Raw genomic sequence first — 16,628 nt, forward strand, 5'->3', positions numbered from 1 at the left:
AAAAGATCATAAATACTAAGGCGTAATAGTAAAATATTTTAAACACTAAACCAGGGTGACAAACAGAATTGCTTTATCAGCTAAATATATTAAAATCAATATAAACTCAATTTCATTTTTTTTACGGTCCTCTAGCGCGCCCTATCGTCTATTTATGAATTGGAATTTACCTTCCAACCAATCAGATTTGACTTCACTGCATCGCGAGAAAATACCCGCGCTACTGATTGGCTACATTCAGTCGGAGCCTGGCATTCCGTGTCTGTTGTGGCCAGAGCAAAGCAAGGAGGGGAGGGGATGTTTCAATGGCGGCCAGTGGCGCTCCAAAATGCGAAAGTCGGGATTATCCACTATATTTAGACCACGTTTGAACACGCGATCTTAGTTTATTCGCCCACCAGTGATTCATCGGGACTGCCTACCGTGCGGGGCCCGCGTTTCTTCCGTTGTTTGCACTCCGCCGGTCGGACTTTACGCGCTTGGTTTGGGGGGATCAGGCCTAGCCGGCTGGCTAACAAACAAGCCTTCTCCGGAGTTGAAAGGTAACACAGAGCACTTGGCAAACTGAATATTTGAATAATATTTCTTGCCTTTAAAATTATGAATTATCTATTGTTTTGTATTATCATATTTTTATTTACACCATCCCCAATGTTTCATTCGGTCAGATACGAAATGTAAACTAGCTGTTAGCATTTAATGCTAACAGCGATCAGCTAACTTTATGTGAACTTTACAACCCGATGGCCCGCACGGAGCATCGCCGCATTTTTAGCTGCATCAAAGTTAATTTCAGCGATAGGTGAGCATCGGGACGAAGTTAATGTGTTATAACGGCATCTAATTAACGTGTATTAATTGTTTCGGCCGTCAGACGAGTAACGGAAACGTGTTCAAAGCTGTCAGTGTTAGCAATATAGCTAGGCTTACTTTTATCGCTTTAAGATCATTGATACGGCAATAGAATCTTCAAAGTAGACATGAACTTCTACAGAAATAATGGAAGTATGCGTTCTTTATCATCTGATCTTTTACAGATAATGCATAAACAAGTCAGGGGTTTTCCTGGGTCAAATTGAGGCAGCGGTGGTGTGGCAGAACCGTCACAGTGGTATCCATTCTAATCATTCGCATAGATTGTATGCCGTGCTCCACATTTGCTCAGTAAGTATATTGTTATTATTAAGTAATTGTTCTTTAACATTAGCCAACCTTGTCGTTTTTTTCCCACCTTCCCTAAGAAGTTACGTTTGTAAAGCTCCCAAACTAGTTTCCCGCAAATTCAGGCATGCAGATGTTGTTAAAAGTCAAACAAAAACCTTCAGGCATAATTTAGCAACAGTTTAGGACTGTCTTCCACAACTCCCATCTGCACTGTGAAGTGATATAGAAATGAGGTGTGAAGCATTTGACTGAATATGAGCAGGTACTGTTGCCAAAATGTGAAATACCTAATCAGTCATGCTTTTGTCTGCATCATCATCAAAGACAAAAGAACCCGTTTTTTTGGTAGCGATACATACTGACCTAGCCACAGAACTGCTGAGCAGCCATTTGTCCGATTGCCAATTGCTTCCCTTTGAAAAGTAGGAGGCACGTTTAAGTGTTGTAATCATACACCATTCCCATGATTGGAATGTAAATGCCGTCAAATTAAAGCTGACATTTTGCAGTTAAAGCACATTTGGTGGGGATGAGAATTGTGTCCATGGCCCAATATTTATATTTACAAACCTGATTGTCATGTCAATGTTGTCCTTCTGTTTCAGGTCACAGGTAATATGTAACATAAAGCGAGCACTATGACATCCAGATTTGGTAAAACGTACAACCGCAAGGGAGGCGAGGCCAATTCCAAGTTCGAAGAAGTCTTCTCCAACAGAAAACCCACCTTGACCACCAAATGGGGCGAAACCACCTACAAGGCCCAGCTGGGGGCCAAAAGGCCTCCTGCGAAATCAGAAGAGCCGTCCAAGAGGCCCCGAATGGAGGACAGCGACAGCGGGGATGACCCATTTGGGTTCGACAGCGACGATGAACCCGTGAGTGTCGGCGAGGGCGGCGCGAGCGAGACGGCCGCTGAAAACGTACCTGTCGTGACGACTTCTGCGCACACCACGAGTGCATCGTACAAAATTCCAAGTAAGGACACTAAAGAACCCGGTCACGTGTTCGCCCGTTCTTGTGCTAGCACTTTATTTACGCTTGCACGCAAATCTACGAATGTGATCAGTTTAGTTGTCTGTGTGAATTTATTATCGTAATCTATATATCGTAATATGGCTTTGCGTTCTGTTCGCAGGCAAGCCAGCAGTTGACGCAAAGGTTTTTGAAAATAACAAGCCGTGGCTCAAAAATGCGCCGGAGAGCAGCCGGCTGCCGGCGTCGTCTTTGTCAAAAACGGCCGCCGCCTCGGCTCACAATTCCTCAGGGACCCAAAGGATCGGCTTTGCTCCTCAACCCACCGCCAGCGTGTCGGGGGGCAGCGCAGACTTCCGGACCGCCTCGTCGAATGATGTCGCCCCACCGTCAGAAGAAAGTCCAGAGGAGGAGCCTCGTCCGGTGGACAACATCCCTCCTTCCCCGTTCACCCTCAGAGCCTCAAACTGCAAGAAATACCAGTCGCGTTGTCGCTCGAGCAAATTATTCCCCGAAGACGACGCCGACGCGGCCACCGAAGTGGAGAGCGCCGGCCAGAAGCCCAACAGTGTAGTCGCCTCTGCGAGCAACAGCGGCGTCAACGCAAAGGCGGCGGGCAAGCCGGCGGGAAAGCCGGCTGGCAGAGGAGGTGGGAGGCTCCGCGACTACACGGTCCTGCACCCCTCCTGCGTGTCGGTGTGCAACGTCACCATCCAGGACTCCATCGAGCGCAGCGCCGAAGAGCTGGTGGCGCCGGCCACGCCCGCCGACCTCGGAGACGCGGGACAGATGAAGAAGAAGTCGGATGTGCAGCCTAAACCTACAAGGTGAGTCGGTTGGGGATGTCAAAATGAAAGAACAAAGTGTTGTTGCAATGAAATATCTTTTGGATTCAGAACCGCCTTGGTCAAGACCAAGAAGACCAAAGCCGAGTCCAAGCTGGAGTTCTTCGGCTTTGGGGACGAGGAGGCCCCGGGCGGCGACGAGGCCTCCGAAAGCTCCGGCGGTGGCAAGAGCAGCTACAAGATCAAGTACTTTGGCTTCGACGACCTCAGCGAGAGCGACAGCGACGACGACGACAACCACGTCAAGGAGAAGAAGGCCAGGAAGGCGGCGGCGGCCTTGGTCGCACTGGGCTCCGGCGTGGACAGCCCCCACACCAGTGATTCCCAGGACAGCCAGGCCAGCAGCAATACAGGTCAAATGCCACTTCAAATTCTTCACGATAGAAAGAAGAAGCACATGGCAGGCATTATTTTTCTTTCCTGTGCTGTGGTTGTCGTGGTTACGCTAAACTTAACTCGTGAGAAGAGAATAATCGGTGAAAATTTGTCTTAAATATGCCGGCAAATTAATTGGTCGCACTGGTCGTTTTAATGAGTTGAAAAATAACGTGCTCCTTCCAGTCCGTTTTTACTCCACAGCAGATAATTTGTTAATGTGCAACTGGGGGCGAAGGTCACGTGACTGCGCTTGTTGTCATTCGCCATCATCGTTGTTGTCCCTCCCGCAGACAATTTTGACTTCTGCGACGACTCCAGCCCAGGCGGCAGCGAGGGCCAAAAAGGACGCTCAGGGAAGCAAAGCGAAAAGTCCAAGGACCTCGGCGGCGGCTTCAAGAAGATTTTCAGCGGGCCCAAAAAGGTCCGTGAGTCTCGATGCCGTAACGTCCCATTAGCGAGGGCGCGACTCAAACCCGTCGCAGCTTGACGTTGAGCAAGGTTAAGCGTGCATTGCTCACGTTATCTCACGGGCGGACTCATCCGAATCATTCTGCTCCAGTTTGCCGCGTTGCTTTCGCAGTCACGCCTGTTTATCTTGACTACGCGCCATATTGGCTTTGGCTTGTTGCTTGTGCTCCATCTTGCTTAGTTTTTCTTTTCTCTACGTGTCTCATGCACGAAAACCCCACTGTGCTGTTGTGTTATGTAATTGCAAAGCACTCTTTGTCATTTTCAGGAAGTGCTTTGTGACGCTCGGGGTGTGGGGGGGCGGCACATTTTTGTTACGCGCCGCCGTCACCATCTCAAGCCCGCTGCTGCGTTGTGCAATATTCATGTGTCGGTGTACGACAATAGAGCGTGCTTATGTTCCACGCTGCGATGCTTTATTTAAATGAGCGGGAAGTCTGAATTCCTTTCACGGGCTTCTTTGCATCAGCGCCGTTGTTGGTGCTACTTTTGAAATTGAATAAGGAAAACTTTCTGCTTTAGAAAACACTGAAACCGTGTTTATTGAGCCACCTGCAAGATGTGAAAATCTGAAATCAGAAAACAGCTTGACAGTTTCACACCATCCGCTCGTTTTTAAACGCGCATAAACCGTCGAAGGGCGTTTGAGGGTTTCCAGTTGCACTTTAATATGATATATATCATGTCCCGACCAAACAGTCCAATTCTTCTTTTTCAGTCCCCTGCAAAAGCGGTGTACAACGCTCGACACTGGAACCAGCCCGAGTCCGAAGAAATCCCCACGCCGCCCCTCTCCCGAGCCCAAACAGCCCCGGTAAGGCTCCGCCTCCCGCCGCTCAACAAATTCCAACCGGCTCTCCTTTTCGCCACGTCGAGCATTAATCACAAGGCGTTTAGGAGCGCCGATGACATGATGAAGACGCGCCGTGTCTTTGTCGAGCGCACAATGCACGACGCATCGCCGAATCATTAGCATTTGTTACACAATTCCCCGTCGGCCCTCAGGAGCACAAGGCGGAATATTGTTTATTGGTCTCTCCGTAGTCAACGCCTCTGCTTCTAATTGCTCTAATTAGTCTCTTTTGCTTCAAGTGGAATTGTTTGCCCTGACAGTGAACTTCCATTTGCAAAAATGCCGTGTTTTAATCTCCCTCCTCCCCCCACGCGAGTCAATGTTTGTTCAGGGACTAGCAAATTGCACTTTGTCAACAGCCATTTGCAAAAGTTGCCCTCAACTTTGCACCACCTCATCTGCTAAAAGTACTTATTAAGGACTTGTGCGCTGAGCCGACTATTCAGCCGCGTTAAATTGTCAGGACGTGTCATTAAATAGATTTTGCGGCCGCCGCCTGAGCCCCGTTTGTCTTTGTCGCTTCCTCCTCCCCAGGCCGTCTTATCGAGCGGCGCGAGCGGCGGCAAGGACGGCGACTCCCGTAAAGACGACGGCGTGTTCAAAGCCCCTCCGCCCCCGCCCAAAGTCATTAAATCAGAAACCATCCCCACGCGACCCTACCAGGATATTGTCACGGCTCTCAAGTGCAGGAAGGAGCACAAGGAGGTGAGTTGACCGAAAATCAGGTTTGATATTCCGATACTCGGATTGATGATGTCACCAAGCCGATTTTTTTGCCTTCTCCCAGCTGTACACGGTGGTGCAGCACGTCAAGCACTTCAACGACGTGGTGGAGTTTGGCGAGAATCAAGAGTTCACCGACGACTTTGAGTACCTGGAGACGGGTTTGAAGAGCAGCCAGCCGCTCAACACCAGATGCCTTAGGTAAGCCAGAGGAAACGCTTCGTTGGCCTTCACGGATATGTTCTTTTTTTTTTTTCTTCCTCTCAGCGCTCCTGCGACACATCCATGCTCCTGTTGGTTGTATATTATGAGTGCCAAGTAGCTCATTACGTTGATTGAACGCTGCAAGGGCTTGTCGGTTAACATTTGTCCGCGTCGGCGCGTATTAGCCAGCGCCGCTTCCCACTAAAGCTCACAACCTCGTAGCTTGCTGCCTCAGCGCATCTTGGAAACGCGCCATGCCTTTTTTTTTTTTTTTTTCTCAAAAGGTTTTTCGGGATGAAAATTGTTTCGCCGGCTAGAAGCGCGAAGGTCCCGAGCTTTGGAAAGGAATACTAAAAAATAAATATACGCTTCTCCCCCCCGCATGGTTGTTTATATGGTCTCATGCTGGGAAGATGAGGAAAATGTCATGCCTTTTTTTTATTTCACAGTCAGATAGAAAAATGCTTATATGATAAAAACCATATAAAGCGTGCCTTTTTTAGAATTGATGGCTGATAACAGATCAATTTTGGTTACCTGAACTTTGTCCCGAGCATGCGGTATTTTGTCAAATGTTGGAAGAAGAATATGCAGATCCATGTTATTACTCTGTGTGTGTTTGTCAGTATAATCAGCCTGGCCACCCGCTGTGCCATGCCCAGCTTCAGGATGCATCTCCGGGCAAGAGGCAAGGTGGCGCAGGTCTTCAAAATGCTCAGCGACTCGTCGCAGCACCCGGTCCGTAGCAAGTCCCCAAATGATTTGGACTCTGCCGCAGGTTCCCGCGCTCACTCGCCTTTTGTTTGACCAATCAGAACCTCGCCTTGTGCACGGCGGCGCTCATGTACATCCTGAGCCGTGACCGTCTCAACATGGACCTGGACCGCTCCTGCCTGGAGCTTATGATCAAGCTGCTGGAGCTGGACCAGGACTACTCGGCTCATCAAGACCAGCTCACCGCCAAGGAGGTGGCCAAGGTCAAGGAGAAGATCCGCAAGCTGTGCGAAACTGTGCACAACAAACACCTGGACCTGGAGAACATCACGGTGGGTTGGGGGCTGGCCCTGGGAATGACGCCAGATAAAGTCAAGGTCGTGGGCGGATTTTATTATTATTGTTTTGATTGTAGACGGGGCACCTTGCCATGGAGACACTGCTCTCTCTGACGTCCAAAAGAGCAGGCGATTGGTTCAAGGAAGAGCTGCGACTCCTTGGAGGTTTGGACCACATTGTTGACAAAGGTACCCCCATTCAAACAGGAACTTGTAAATCCTCTTTGAGAGTTGTGACTTGCCAGACATGCCGGTCTCATTCTTCATGGTGTCGTTTGCGCAGTGAAAGAGTGCGTGCAAAACCTGAGCGAGGAGGACGACAAGGAGAACCTGGTGGCGTCTTTATGGGGAGCTGAGCGATGTTTGAGAGTGCTTGAAAGCGTAAGTGGCGGCTTTCGTCCTCAAGACCCAAACTGAGCGCCGAAATCATGCTTGTAATTCCTTTCTTTGACCTCTGGGGGGCCAACAGGTGACGGTGCAGAATCCGGAAAACCAGGGTTACTTAATTGCCTACAAGGACTCACAGCTCATCGTCTCCTCGGCAAGGTGAGGAGCAGAACCGTGGAACGCGCCGTGGTATTTCGATGAGGATCCTTTGCAGATGTTTGTGCGTGTGTTCAGAGCGCTGCGCCACTGCGAGGACATGATCCAGCGCTACAGCAGGGCGCTGAACAACATCTGCGTGTCGGCGGAGGCGGGCGATGCCGCGCTGCCGCACTGGAGCTGCAGCAACGTGGGCAAGGCGGTGGAGGACTGCATGAGGGCCGTCATCGGAGTCCTGCTGAACCTCACGCATGACAATGGTAAATCATTTACTGCGTGTTCAAAGAGCAAAGCCTCTGGTTTTTTTCTGGATCCAGTTGGCTTGTTTTGGACTTGAAAAATCGAGTTTTTTTGAATGCCCCAAAAAAAAAATTGTCTTCAGAGTGGGGAAGCACCAAGACGGGCGAGCAGGATCAGCTCATTGTCACGGCGCTAAACTGTGTTCTCCGGGTTCCGCGTTACATCCCGCAGGAACAACGCTTTGACGTGCGAGTGCTGGTAAGGCGCTTCAAATTTTGTAAATCATTTTATTGCCTTATATATATTTTTATAGAATTCACATGCTCTGCTTCTCCTGTCAGGGTCTGGGCCTGCTTATCAATTTGGTCGAGTACAGCTCCAGGAACCGCCACAATCTGGTGGACATGGAGTTCAACATGGACCACTTTTGTCTGGAGGACAGTCTGACACAGCCGGCCGACCCGACGCAAGCGGGCGCGTCGGCCGAGTCTGCGCCGCCACCGCCGAGCGCGGCCGAGACTCAGGAAGTCGGAGCGGAGAAGCCCGAGGCCTCTGGTGCTTTGGCTGCCCTGGTCGAGGTAGGAAAAAGAATCATTGCCTTAAAAAAAAAATTGTGTTTAACGCCTCTTCTCCTCCCAGCTCTTCCTGGAGCGAGAGCGCGCTGCCATCTTGGCTGAGGCCAGAACGGACGACCTGATCAGCGAGGCGCCCAAGCCCCAGGACCAGAGCGGTGAGTGGAAGGAGACCATGGGCGAGATCCAGTGGGTGGCGGCCGAGCCCAATGACAGCCAGCCCGCAGTGGAGAATCCAAAGAAAGAGGAGGAGGACGAAGAGTTGGACCTAAACAAAGGTAGCTTGGGAGATGTTTTTCAATCTCTGTGCTGAACCACACTTCTCCGTTGCATCCCACTAAAGTGCTGCTAACCATTTTTTCCCCCCCTCCCACTCTGCTTTTCTGAAGCTTTGCAGCACGCTGGCAAGCACATGGAGGACAGCATTGTGGCCTCCTACACGGCTCTGCTGCTGGGCTGCCTCTGCCAAGGCAGCCAGGTATGAACATTCAGGAGTTGTCTGCACAATTTGTAGAAGCTCTTAAATCCAACCCGCCTCTCTGTCGTCCGGCAGGTAAACGTGACTACTGTGAGACAACACCTCCCCAAAGGAGACTTCTCCATCATGACAGAGATGCTCAAGAAGTTCCTGAGCTTCATGAACCTCACAGTGAGTACCCGAGGAGCCATTTTAAATTTGGTAGTCATCGAAAGACGATAGTGTTACGATTCGATTCAGCGGGGTTACAACTCCATCCAACTTCTCGCAAGTTCTCGTCTCAATCTGTGTGGCTTGTGTCTTTCAGTGTGCGGTGGGCACCACAGGGCAGAAGTCCATCTCCCGGGTCATCGACTATCTGGAGCACTGCTAACAGCAGAGCCTAAGACTGACGCGGGGACGTGTTGGGGGGTATCTGGCCGGAACCACGGGGCAGTGGGGGGGGGGCGCCAGGCGACCTGCACACACAACTGAACCAAAGCCAGCGCTCGCCGTCAACGGTGGCGGAAACGTCAAGAAGAGGCAACATTTAACAATTTCCCAGAGGGTCACCCCCCTTTTTTTCTTTCTTCTATTTTCCACATCAGAAGCCAAGAGTCAATTTGCTGAGCACCACTTTGATGCATGTCGCAAGGATGTCTCAATGCCTTCACTGGCTCATATTTGCAGCAGAATGTCAAGGGGGCAAGTCTTAATCCATTTTGGAGTTTTATGTTCTCACATTGCCCTTTTTATTCATTCTCCTTCTGAGGGCCTTTTTAGTTGAATTTTATGATTTCTGGATCAGCTTTGAATGGAATCAGGGCTCTTTATTAAGTGACAATGGCTCAGCCTGGAGATCTTTTAGCGCCCGTGAGTGTGTTTTAGCTTATTTAAATCCAGCAACGCAGTACATAGTCTCACAATGAATTTTAACCTTGCAGATGTGAATTACTGTGTGCAGTTTTTTTTTTTTTTTTTTTCAATGCGAATCATATTTTAATTTAATTATCTCCTTTTTATTGTAGCGTCTAAAGTCTTGATTATGTCATCGGACAGCTCGGTGGTTGGACATACTGTCGGCAGAATGGACCACAGGGCATTTTAGCCACTCACTCACTGGCGTCGTCGTTTAAGTCACTCAGCCGAACTGACTGACTGGCTGAATTGTGATGTATGAATTCATCTGTGTGCGAAATGACTGAACTTGTGGATAGCATGTTTGCCTCGCAGGCAGGAGTTCTGGGTTTGATTCTGGCTGCTCTCCCATTTCCTCAAAAACATCACGGATGAATGAATGTTTCTTTTTAGGTAAGGAAAATTGATTTGTTTTGAAACATGCTTTCTGTATATCCAGCCATCTGCCCAACCGTACACAAATATTTATACCCCCCCCCCCCCCCCCCCAATCTCCCCAAACGCCAACCATCCCCGTGTTGTCATTCTAGCCTTGCCCAAATTGGTGAGCGTCATCGGTTCGGCCTACGGGCCTCCAGCCCTCAGTGATGAACTTTGACCTTTGCAAAATGTCTGCTCTGTATGGAATTGTAGAATATAAATACTGATGTACATAAGCAATGAATGGACTTTGACAAAGATGCTTAGACTACTTTTTGCCCCCCCCCCCTTCTACCTCCTTCCCTCCCTCCCTCCCTAAGCTGATATTTTTATTTTATACAATATTTCTGTCATTTGGAAAAAGAAAAAAGGAGCGAGGAAAAAAAAATGTTTTTACCCATTTTTGTGTAAATAGTTATGGAAAAAGTAAAAAAAAAAAAAAACTCGCATTCAATTGTTTTGTTTCTACTTTTATCGTGCCAGTAATTAGCCAGTTAGCTTGAATCTACTTAGTATTCATGCTACAATATACTTGCTGAAATTAAATTACTACAGTTGAAAAAACGTATGTAATTTTAAAATAAACTGACTATTTTACATTTTTTACACCCACATTATGCATATTTAAATATTTATCACCAGCTTTGCAAAAAATAAAATGTTTACTCTCGAGAAAGGTAAGTGTAGACATTCATATAATGTTATTTTTTAATTTTCAGTGATGTGATTTTTAATTTGGAGAGTGTACTTTTTGTAATACGATCGGCGAAAAATTAATATGTAATTGTATTGCCCATAAGCAGACAGACCTCCCTCTGGACTAATTCCATTTCCGGTTCTATGGTCATCGTTACACATCTCTCCTCCACTTCCCCCTTTGCCATCACTGCTCTCTTTTTTTGTAGCCTTTCTTCTAATGCCGATGGAGCGAAGTGGGCCTCCGTCTCCCCCTCCCCGTCCCTCCACCGACCTCAGAATTTTTACGGGATGCCAGCCGCTCCGAGGGAGCACAGAGAGCGAAGATGAGGTGAAATGATGCCGCCGCCGCTGTTGCGCCACCTTGGGATTAATTTGGGAGCTGTCAATCAAAACGTCTCGCCAGCATCCACTTCTGGCTTTACCGGTCCACAGCCACGGACGGACGGGCATGCTTGAGCCTACAGGTGTTTTCATACTCTCTCGGTACCACTGGGGGGTGTTAGTGCTCTGCAATGATCTCTGTGATCTTTGTGTATGTTTTTTATTTTTTTTGCACACAACCTCATCAGCGGTGTTGCCCACTTGCTGATTTGCCCTCAAGCTGTCAGGACGCTCATCTTTGAAGAGTTACATTGCCTCATTTCGCTTATACAATCCGCTGAAATGTGCACACATGCAGTCAGTCAATTTTTCTTCAAATAATTACGACCGGCAATTTTTATTTATGTTGTCTTTAGAGAACATTGAGCAGGGGTCACCAACATTTTTGAACATGAGAGCTGCTACCTATCCATTAGATGCATGTCTGTCCAATAAAAGACAATTTTATACATATAGCAGTGGAGCAACACATGTAGACAGACAATATCACAATACTCACAGTCATGTATTCTTTATCCTCAGTGAAAAAAAAATGTTATATCTTACTACAAAATACAATACGACTTACTTTATATTTCACAACAGCTGGTTACGAGCTCCAGTTAGGATGCGAGCGGCAGTTTTTTGGACTGACCTAGTGGAGACGCTCCAGTTTCTTACCTTAGCCAGCTGCCAAAGTCCGGGGAGGTTTGTCGGAACAGGAAATCCATTTGTGTGGTTTCCTGCCTGTGTGTTGGTAATTTTGTGTATATGAGTTTGTGCGTCTGTTTGAGTAACCGTGGGAGTGTTATGTGTATCCATGTGTTTTTCTGCGTGTTAATAATAAAATTAATAGAGCGTGTAAGTAAGTAAGTGAGTGTGTGGGTCAGTGAGTGTGTGTGCTTCTGTTAGGAGGATTATGTCGACGCGTGTTTTTGTGTGGGTGTGTAACTGTGGGATGGTTATGTGTTATTTTGCATGGATGTGTGTAAAGGTAATTTGTGAGTGTGAATGTTCTTTCAAGCTGTGTTTTTTAGCCTTGTTAGTAGTTTGAGGAGTGTTATGTTCATTTGTGCATTGCTTGAAATAATAGCTGTAGCTTTGGCTAGCGCCTTGTAGGCCAGTCGCTAACCACCTGTGTTGGTTTTCAAGTGGTGATATTTTGTGACATTTGAAGGGTAACTGTGGTTTGATGAGTTACTGGAAAAGGGGCACATTATGCGTTACGTCGTAACACGTGAGTCCAAAATGCCACATTGTTTTTGCCCAAAAGAATTTTTGAACATGTTTGTGAGAAGAAAACGGTTTGCAAGGTTTTTGGAATCCTGGCAAAATACCAAGTTTTCTACTTGTGGAAAAACTCGTTGCTTAGTGAGATACGGGCTTCAATGTTTTTCTCAACCACTCTTGAGATGTTACAAAAGAACAACAAGAGGAAAGGCCATGAAGCATTTTAAAGTTAAGAAATAAAAACAAGTATAGTTTGTTCCTCAGGGTGAGTAAAAAGTTTCCACAAAGCAAAAAAAAGAAAGCATTGATTCGTTTATTAGCATTTCAGCTAATTCACGCTCGGTCTGTTTACGGTTACTTTTTTCTTCTGAACCGACAGAATCGGAATCAGCGAGTGAGCGAGGGGTTGTTTTCTTCCTGTTAGGGATTCCGGATCCAACTCGCGACATGAGTTAGTTAATTCCCCGTGTGAGTGTTAGTAGTTTATAGCACGACTGAATTTTATTTTTGTTTTTTTTTTAAAGCCCACTTCTCCCCATTCAAGGCTTTGCGAGGATTCATGTCAACCAGCCATTGCCAATCATGAAGGCTCTTCAAATAAAAGGTCAGATTTTTTTTTTTTTTGCAAAAATTTGAACTATAATAACAATACAGTAACCCTGCTCCATTTATTTTACAGTTACCCATTTTCAGGTAAGTGTAATTCCACAAATAACAAGTAAGGAAGTATTTTAGCATAGTTTATTTGTCTCATTATTAACTAGAATCCTGCTTTTTACGCCTACACATAGGGACGTCTGTTGCTTCCTTTTATAATGTACATCTTTGGACATGATTATTGAAAGAAAAAAAGCTTTGATAACATTTGCAGTTGCGAAGCTCGCTCGCAGCAGACATGTCATTGTCTTGGTTTTAGGGTAACTAGCGGCCAGGAACACAGCAGGACATCTTCAATTCAGCATTTCCTGAAAAGAGCGGCAGATGTATTATTAATAAGGGCCACTCATGTTTATTCATGACCCCGGGCAGTCCCGATTCAAACGTGTGAAAAGCGGCTTTGCTTTCGGGCAGAGCGTATGCACCAGATTAGAGTCGGTGTTCGGTGTAACGCGCAAATAATAAGTCTACTTACTTCATCTAATTATCTGCAAGCTCCAAAATGTGATTATTCATTCATCTTGTTTTCATCCCAAAGCCCACCTCATTAAACCTTATCCTCGATCGTGTATAATTACTGGACAAATCTGCTTGAATAGCATTTGAAACATGCCCTCCGCCACATTATTTGCTCTTATTTTATGGTGATTATACTCTGCCGCTTTTTTATTTTATTTTGAAGCAACAGTTGCGTCAATGTTCAGAAATTATTCAAAGTGCTCCAACCCCGGCAACCTCTCTCTCTGGTTTACAAATGGCCTCGATTTAGATTTACATCATACAGTGATACAAAAAAGTAAATTAACGTAACGTCAACTGTGTTTGTGATTTTGATTGGTTGTTTGATTGAGATGTATTATTTGCACTTTTTCCCGCTTTTACTTGAATAGCCTAAATTGGGCCTTGAGTAACATGTAAAATTCATTAATTGACTCAGAGCAAATTTACATTTACCTTGGAGCAGTACCTAGTTCAATAAAAACAGAAATAATTAGTTCAATGTTCCTGAATAAATGCGCCTGCGTAACTCTCGAAGCAACAGTGGACGTCAGCAATAAAAATGTGCCATGTCCCGCTAACCGTTTTTTTTTTTCCTCCTTCAACCCAATGTGTGTGTAAGTCACACACATGCAAAATTAATGCCCCCCCCCGTCTCATTTAATTAGCTTCGTCATCAGACCATTGAGCTGGGCGACGGCGTCCCTCGCGGCTTGCCCTCCCGCTGACCCGATTTCGATTCTCGGGCCTGACGCCGGTGTCGCCGCCGCCGTCCACCGCCTGACCGACGGTGCGAAAACGGGATTTTTCAAAGTGCGCTAGCACCTGGGGAAGACACGCTCCAGTCGTCAGCTTCATTAGCTGTCTTAACGAGACAGAGACAGAACACAATTCGGCATGGAATCACCAATCAAACGGCTAATTTCATTAAGGTTGCCTCAGGAACGTCATAATCGTTCCCACGCCTGGAAAAATAATTGGATTGACTTTGCTGCAATGAGGGCTTTTGTCGACAGCATTTTAAGTGGCTCTTTTCTAGAAAATCTCACGCTGTGTCAAAAAGTGACGCACTCAAACTACAGAAGATTGAAACCTGACTATATCTGTGCTTTTACATATATATATATTTATATTTTTATAATAAAGAATTAATTCAAAGGAATTTGCAGATTTGAAAGGATACCTTATCAATACGAACATTTGTGAAAAGAAATATACAAAACTAATTGTTCTGTCTTATTTTTATATGCGATTCAAACGGACATCAGACTTTCTTGTGACTCACCGAGCGTTAAAAGTTACAGAAAAACTTGCCACTTGCGTCACTTTCAGGTCGGGTGGAGGTGTTGGGGGGGATTTGAGGTGGCCTGCGGAGAGTCAACAAAGAGTGGCAGGCTTTTTTGAGGGGTGATGAGACAAAGTGGAGCGTTGCACGACTGCAAATCGGAGTGCTAGCTGTCGGGGACGACAACACTCACGGCAGGAGCACTCGGTGCTTTTCTTCTAAGTTGCTTGTATGCCACATGCTTCCGTTATACGCATTCTGCCAGCTTTTATTGTTTTTTAGCTCTGTCCGTCAGAAAAATGATTGGAAAACATACGGAAAGTTTTTTGAACAACATGACGCATGACTTGTGTGAATCCAGATTTGTGTTCTTAAATACCAGAGGCCGGCCTTGCTGCCAAAAATTGTTTGCTAGTTTTGAACAGATTCACCAGTGAGTCCCGAATCAACTCGAACGGGTTACTAATTGTACTTATGTAACGCTTTATCTACTATTATTATTATATTTATCTAGTATTACACGTTTTAAATCTGTTTGTGTTGCCTCGTACCAATTAGCTAGCGCTAAGCTAACTGGAAACATTGAAATGTTTTTTTTTATATCAATTAATGCATCGCTTACTTTTGTTAAAAAAATATGAAAACATAGTTGCATACTAAATCACAATTGAAATTCTGGAATATTACGGAAAAACAATCTCACGAGATTCATTTTTTTACAGTCATTCATCCCTATCAGACTAACAAAGCTTGGATTGGAGACGGCTCTTGCACAGGATTTGCGATCTTCCCCGAGCTTTGAGTCAATTTCGTCATGCCCACTGTGGACTTGCCTCTACACTACTTACCGGATGCTACATCGGCGTCGACAGAGCAGCACCTGAAAGCGCGGCTTTGTTCGTGACGGGCCGCTCGCTCTCGGCTTCACCTCCCAGCACGACTCTGCCGAAACTCCCGGCTGTCATTTGCAAGTATGATTTTTGGGAAGATATGTACAAACACAGAAACCCGAGTCTGAGCGGCCATTTAAGCTACGTGTTTGAAATGTTACGGCGTTGCCGTGTTGTGCCTCGAATACAAGTCGTTGTGTACTCTGACAAACATGTTTGTTTTCCCATCTTATTCCCTCCCCGCATCTGAGAGTCTTAGTGCCGTGTTGTTGCGGCTCGTTCAGAGCGTGGCTGGAGGGGATTTTACCGGTGAGAGTCGGGGCACGTATGAACGGCGCCGTAGCGGCTGACCCAGACTGCTGCGGGTCAGGCTTTCAAATCTTTGGTTTCCAGCCAGAGTTTTCTTCTTTATTTTGGAGAAATTTTTCATTCAAATTAGCAAAGTGATGAACAATCTAAAAAATACAATTTGTGCTCTCCTTTATGTCCATCTCCCTACTTACTATTCCGGACACTGCCTCCAGTCGAACCTCATTGTTGCTTCCATAATTAATTGATAAGTCCCCAGACATGCTGTCATCATGTATTGTTTTTTTTTTCTTTCTCATCCCTCTGCAGCCATTTGCCTCCTCCTCCTTCTTCTCCTCCTCTTCATTGCATCTTCCATGCTCGCCTAATTAGAAATCCCCCCGCAGGTTTTGGTTACAAAGCAGGATATTTACTGTGAGCGGTTCAGTTCAGGGTTTCTGGGTCATGCGAGGGGAAAGCAAAACTGATAAGCCTCAAGTTGGACGGGTTATCTCCAGCCATTCAGAACCGCCGCCGCATAACTCTGCTTTCTAATAAAATCAACCACTTTGGGCTGGAAGTCGAGCCTATCATTGAAGCGCTGTTTAGACGTTTTAATGTGGCCCCTTAAAGATCACTCAATACGGTTGTGATGTAAAATTATGATAGGTGCGCGACGGAGTAAGCGGTTACCTAGCAACAGCGCCTCGTACGCCGGCGTCGATTCATGAGTGCTGGCCAGAACAACAAAATTGAGAGAATGGACGTGGGCGCTTCCAACCGGGATCTCGCCTGAACAACCATCGAGACATTGATGGACCTCACCAGATTTCAGATTCAGCAAGCAATAATCAATTAGTAAGACGAGTGAAAACTAGACTAAAAGATTTAGTCAAGATCTGGTCATGG

At 46.4% G+C, this 16,628-nt stretch overlaps 1 protein-coding gene and 1 long non-coding RNA gene across 3 annotated transcripts; both read left to right on the forward strand.

The window, feature by feature from the left end:
* The first annotated feature begins 254 nt into the window (after positions 1-254).
* Positions 255-9,649, forward strand: wapla (WAPL cohesin release factor a). Its single transcript, XM_088384538.1, has 21 exons — positions 255-542; positions 1,038-1,164; positions 1,770-2,142; positions 2,303-2,966; positions 3,036-3,337; positions 3,653-3,783; positions 4,549-4,644; positions 5,218-5,388; positions 5,471-5,607; positions 6,237-6,348; positions 6,426-6,656; positions 6,740-6,851; positions 6,946-7,043; positions 7,132-7,208; positions 7,284-7,465; positions 7,588-7,703; positions 7,787-8,023; positions 8,085-8,295; positions 8,407-8,495; positions 8,571-8,666; positions 8,803-9,649. The coding sequence occupies exons 3-21, from the start codon at positions 1,803-1,805 to the stop codon at positions 8,866-8,868; spliced, it is 3,468 nt and encodes a 1,155-aa protein (XP_088240664.1). The 5' UTR covers positions 255-542; positions 1,038-1,164; positions 1,770-1,802; the 3' UTR covers positions 8,869-9,649.
* A 1,333-nt stretch (positions 9,650-10,982) lies between these two features.
* Positions 10,983-16,317, forward strand: LOC148393060 (uncharacterized). Of its 2 annotated transcripts, XR_015860227.1 has the most exons (5): positions 12,119-12,366; positions 12,481-12,552; positions 12,626-12,705; positions 12,781-12,794; positions 15,264-16,317. It is a non-coding gene; the product is annotated as an uncharacterized LOC148393060 (long non-coding RNA). The 2 variants fall into 2 exon arrangements; XR_015860228.1 differs by lacking the exons at positions 12,119-12,366; positions 12,481-12,552 and adding an exon at positions 10,983-11,732.
* Positions 16,318-16,628: the final 311 nt, after the last annotated feature.

Source organism: Syngnathus floridae, chromosome 9, assembly GCF_059516105.1.
Source record: "Syngnathus floridae isolate MCC-2025c chromosome 9, RoL_Sflo_1.0, whole genome shotgun sequence".
NCBI lineage: Eukaryota > Metazoa > Chordata > Actinopteri > Syngnathiformes > Syngnathidae > Syngnathus > Syngnathus floridae.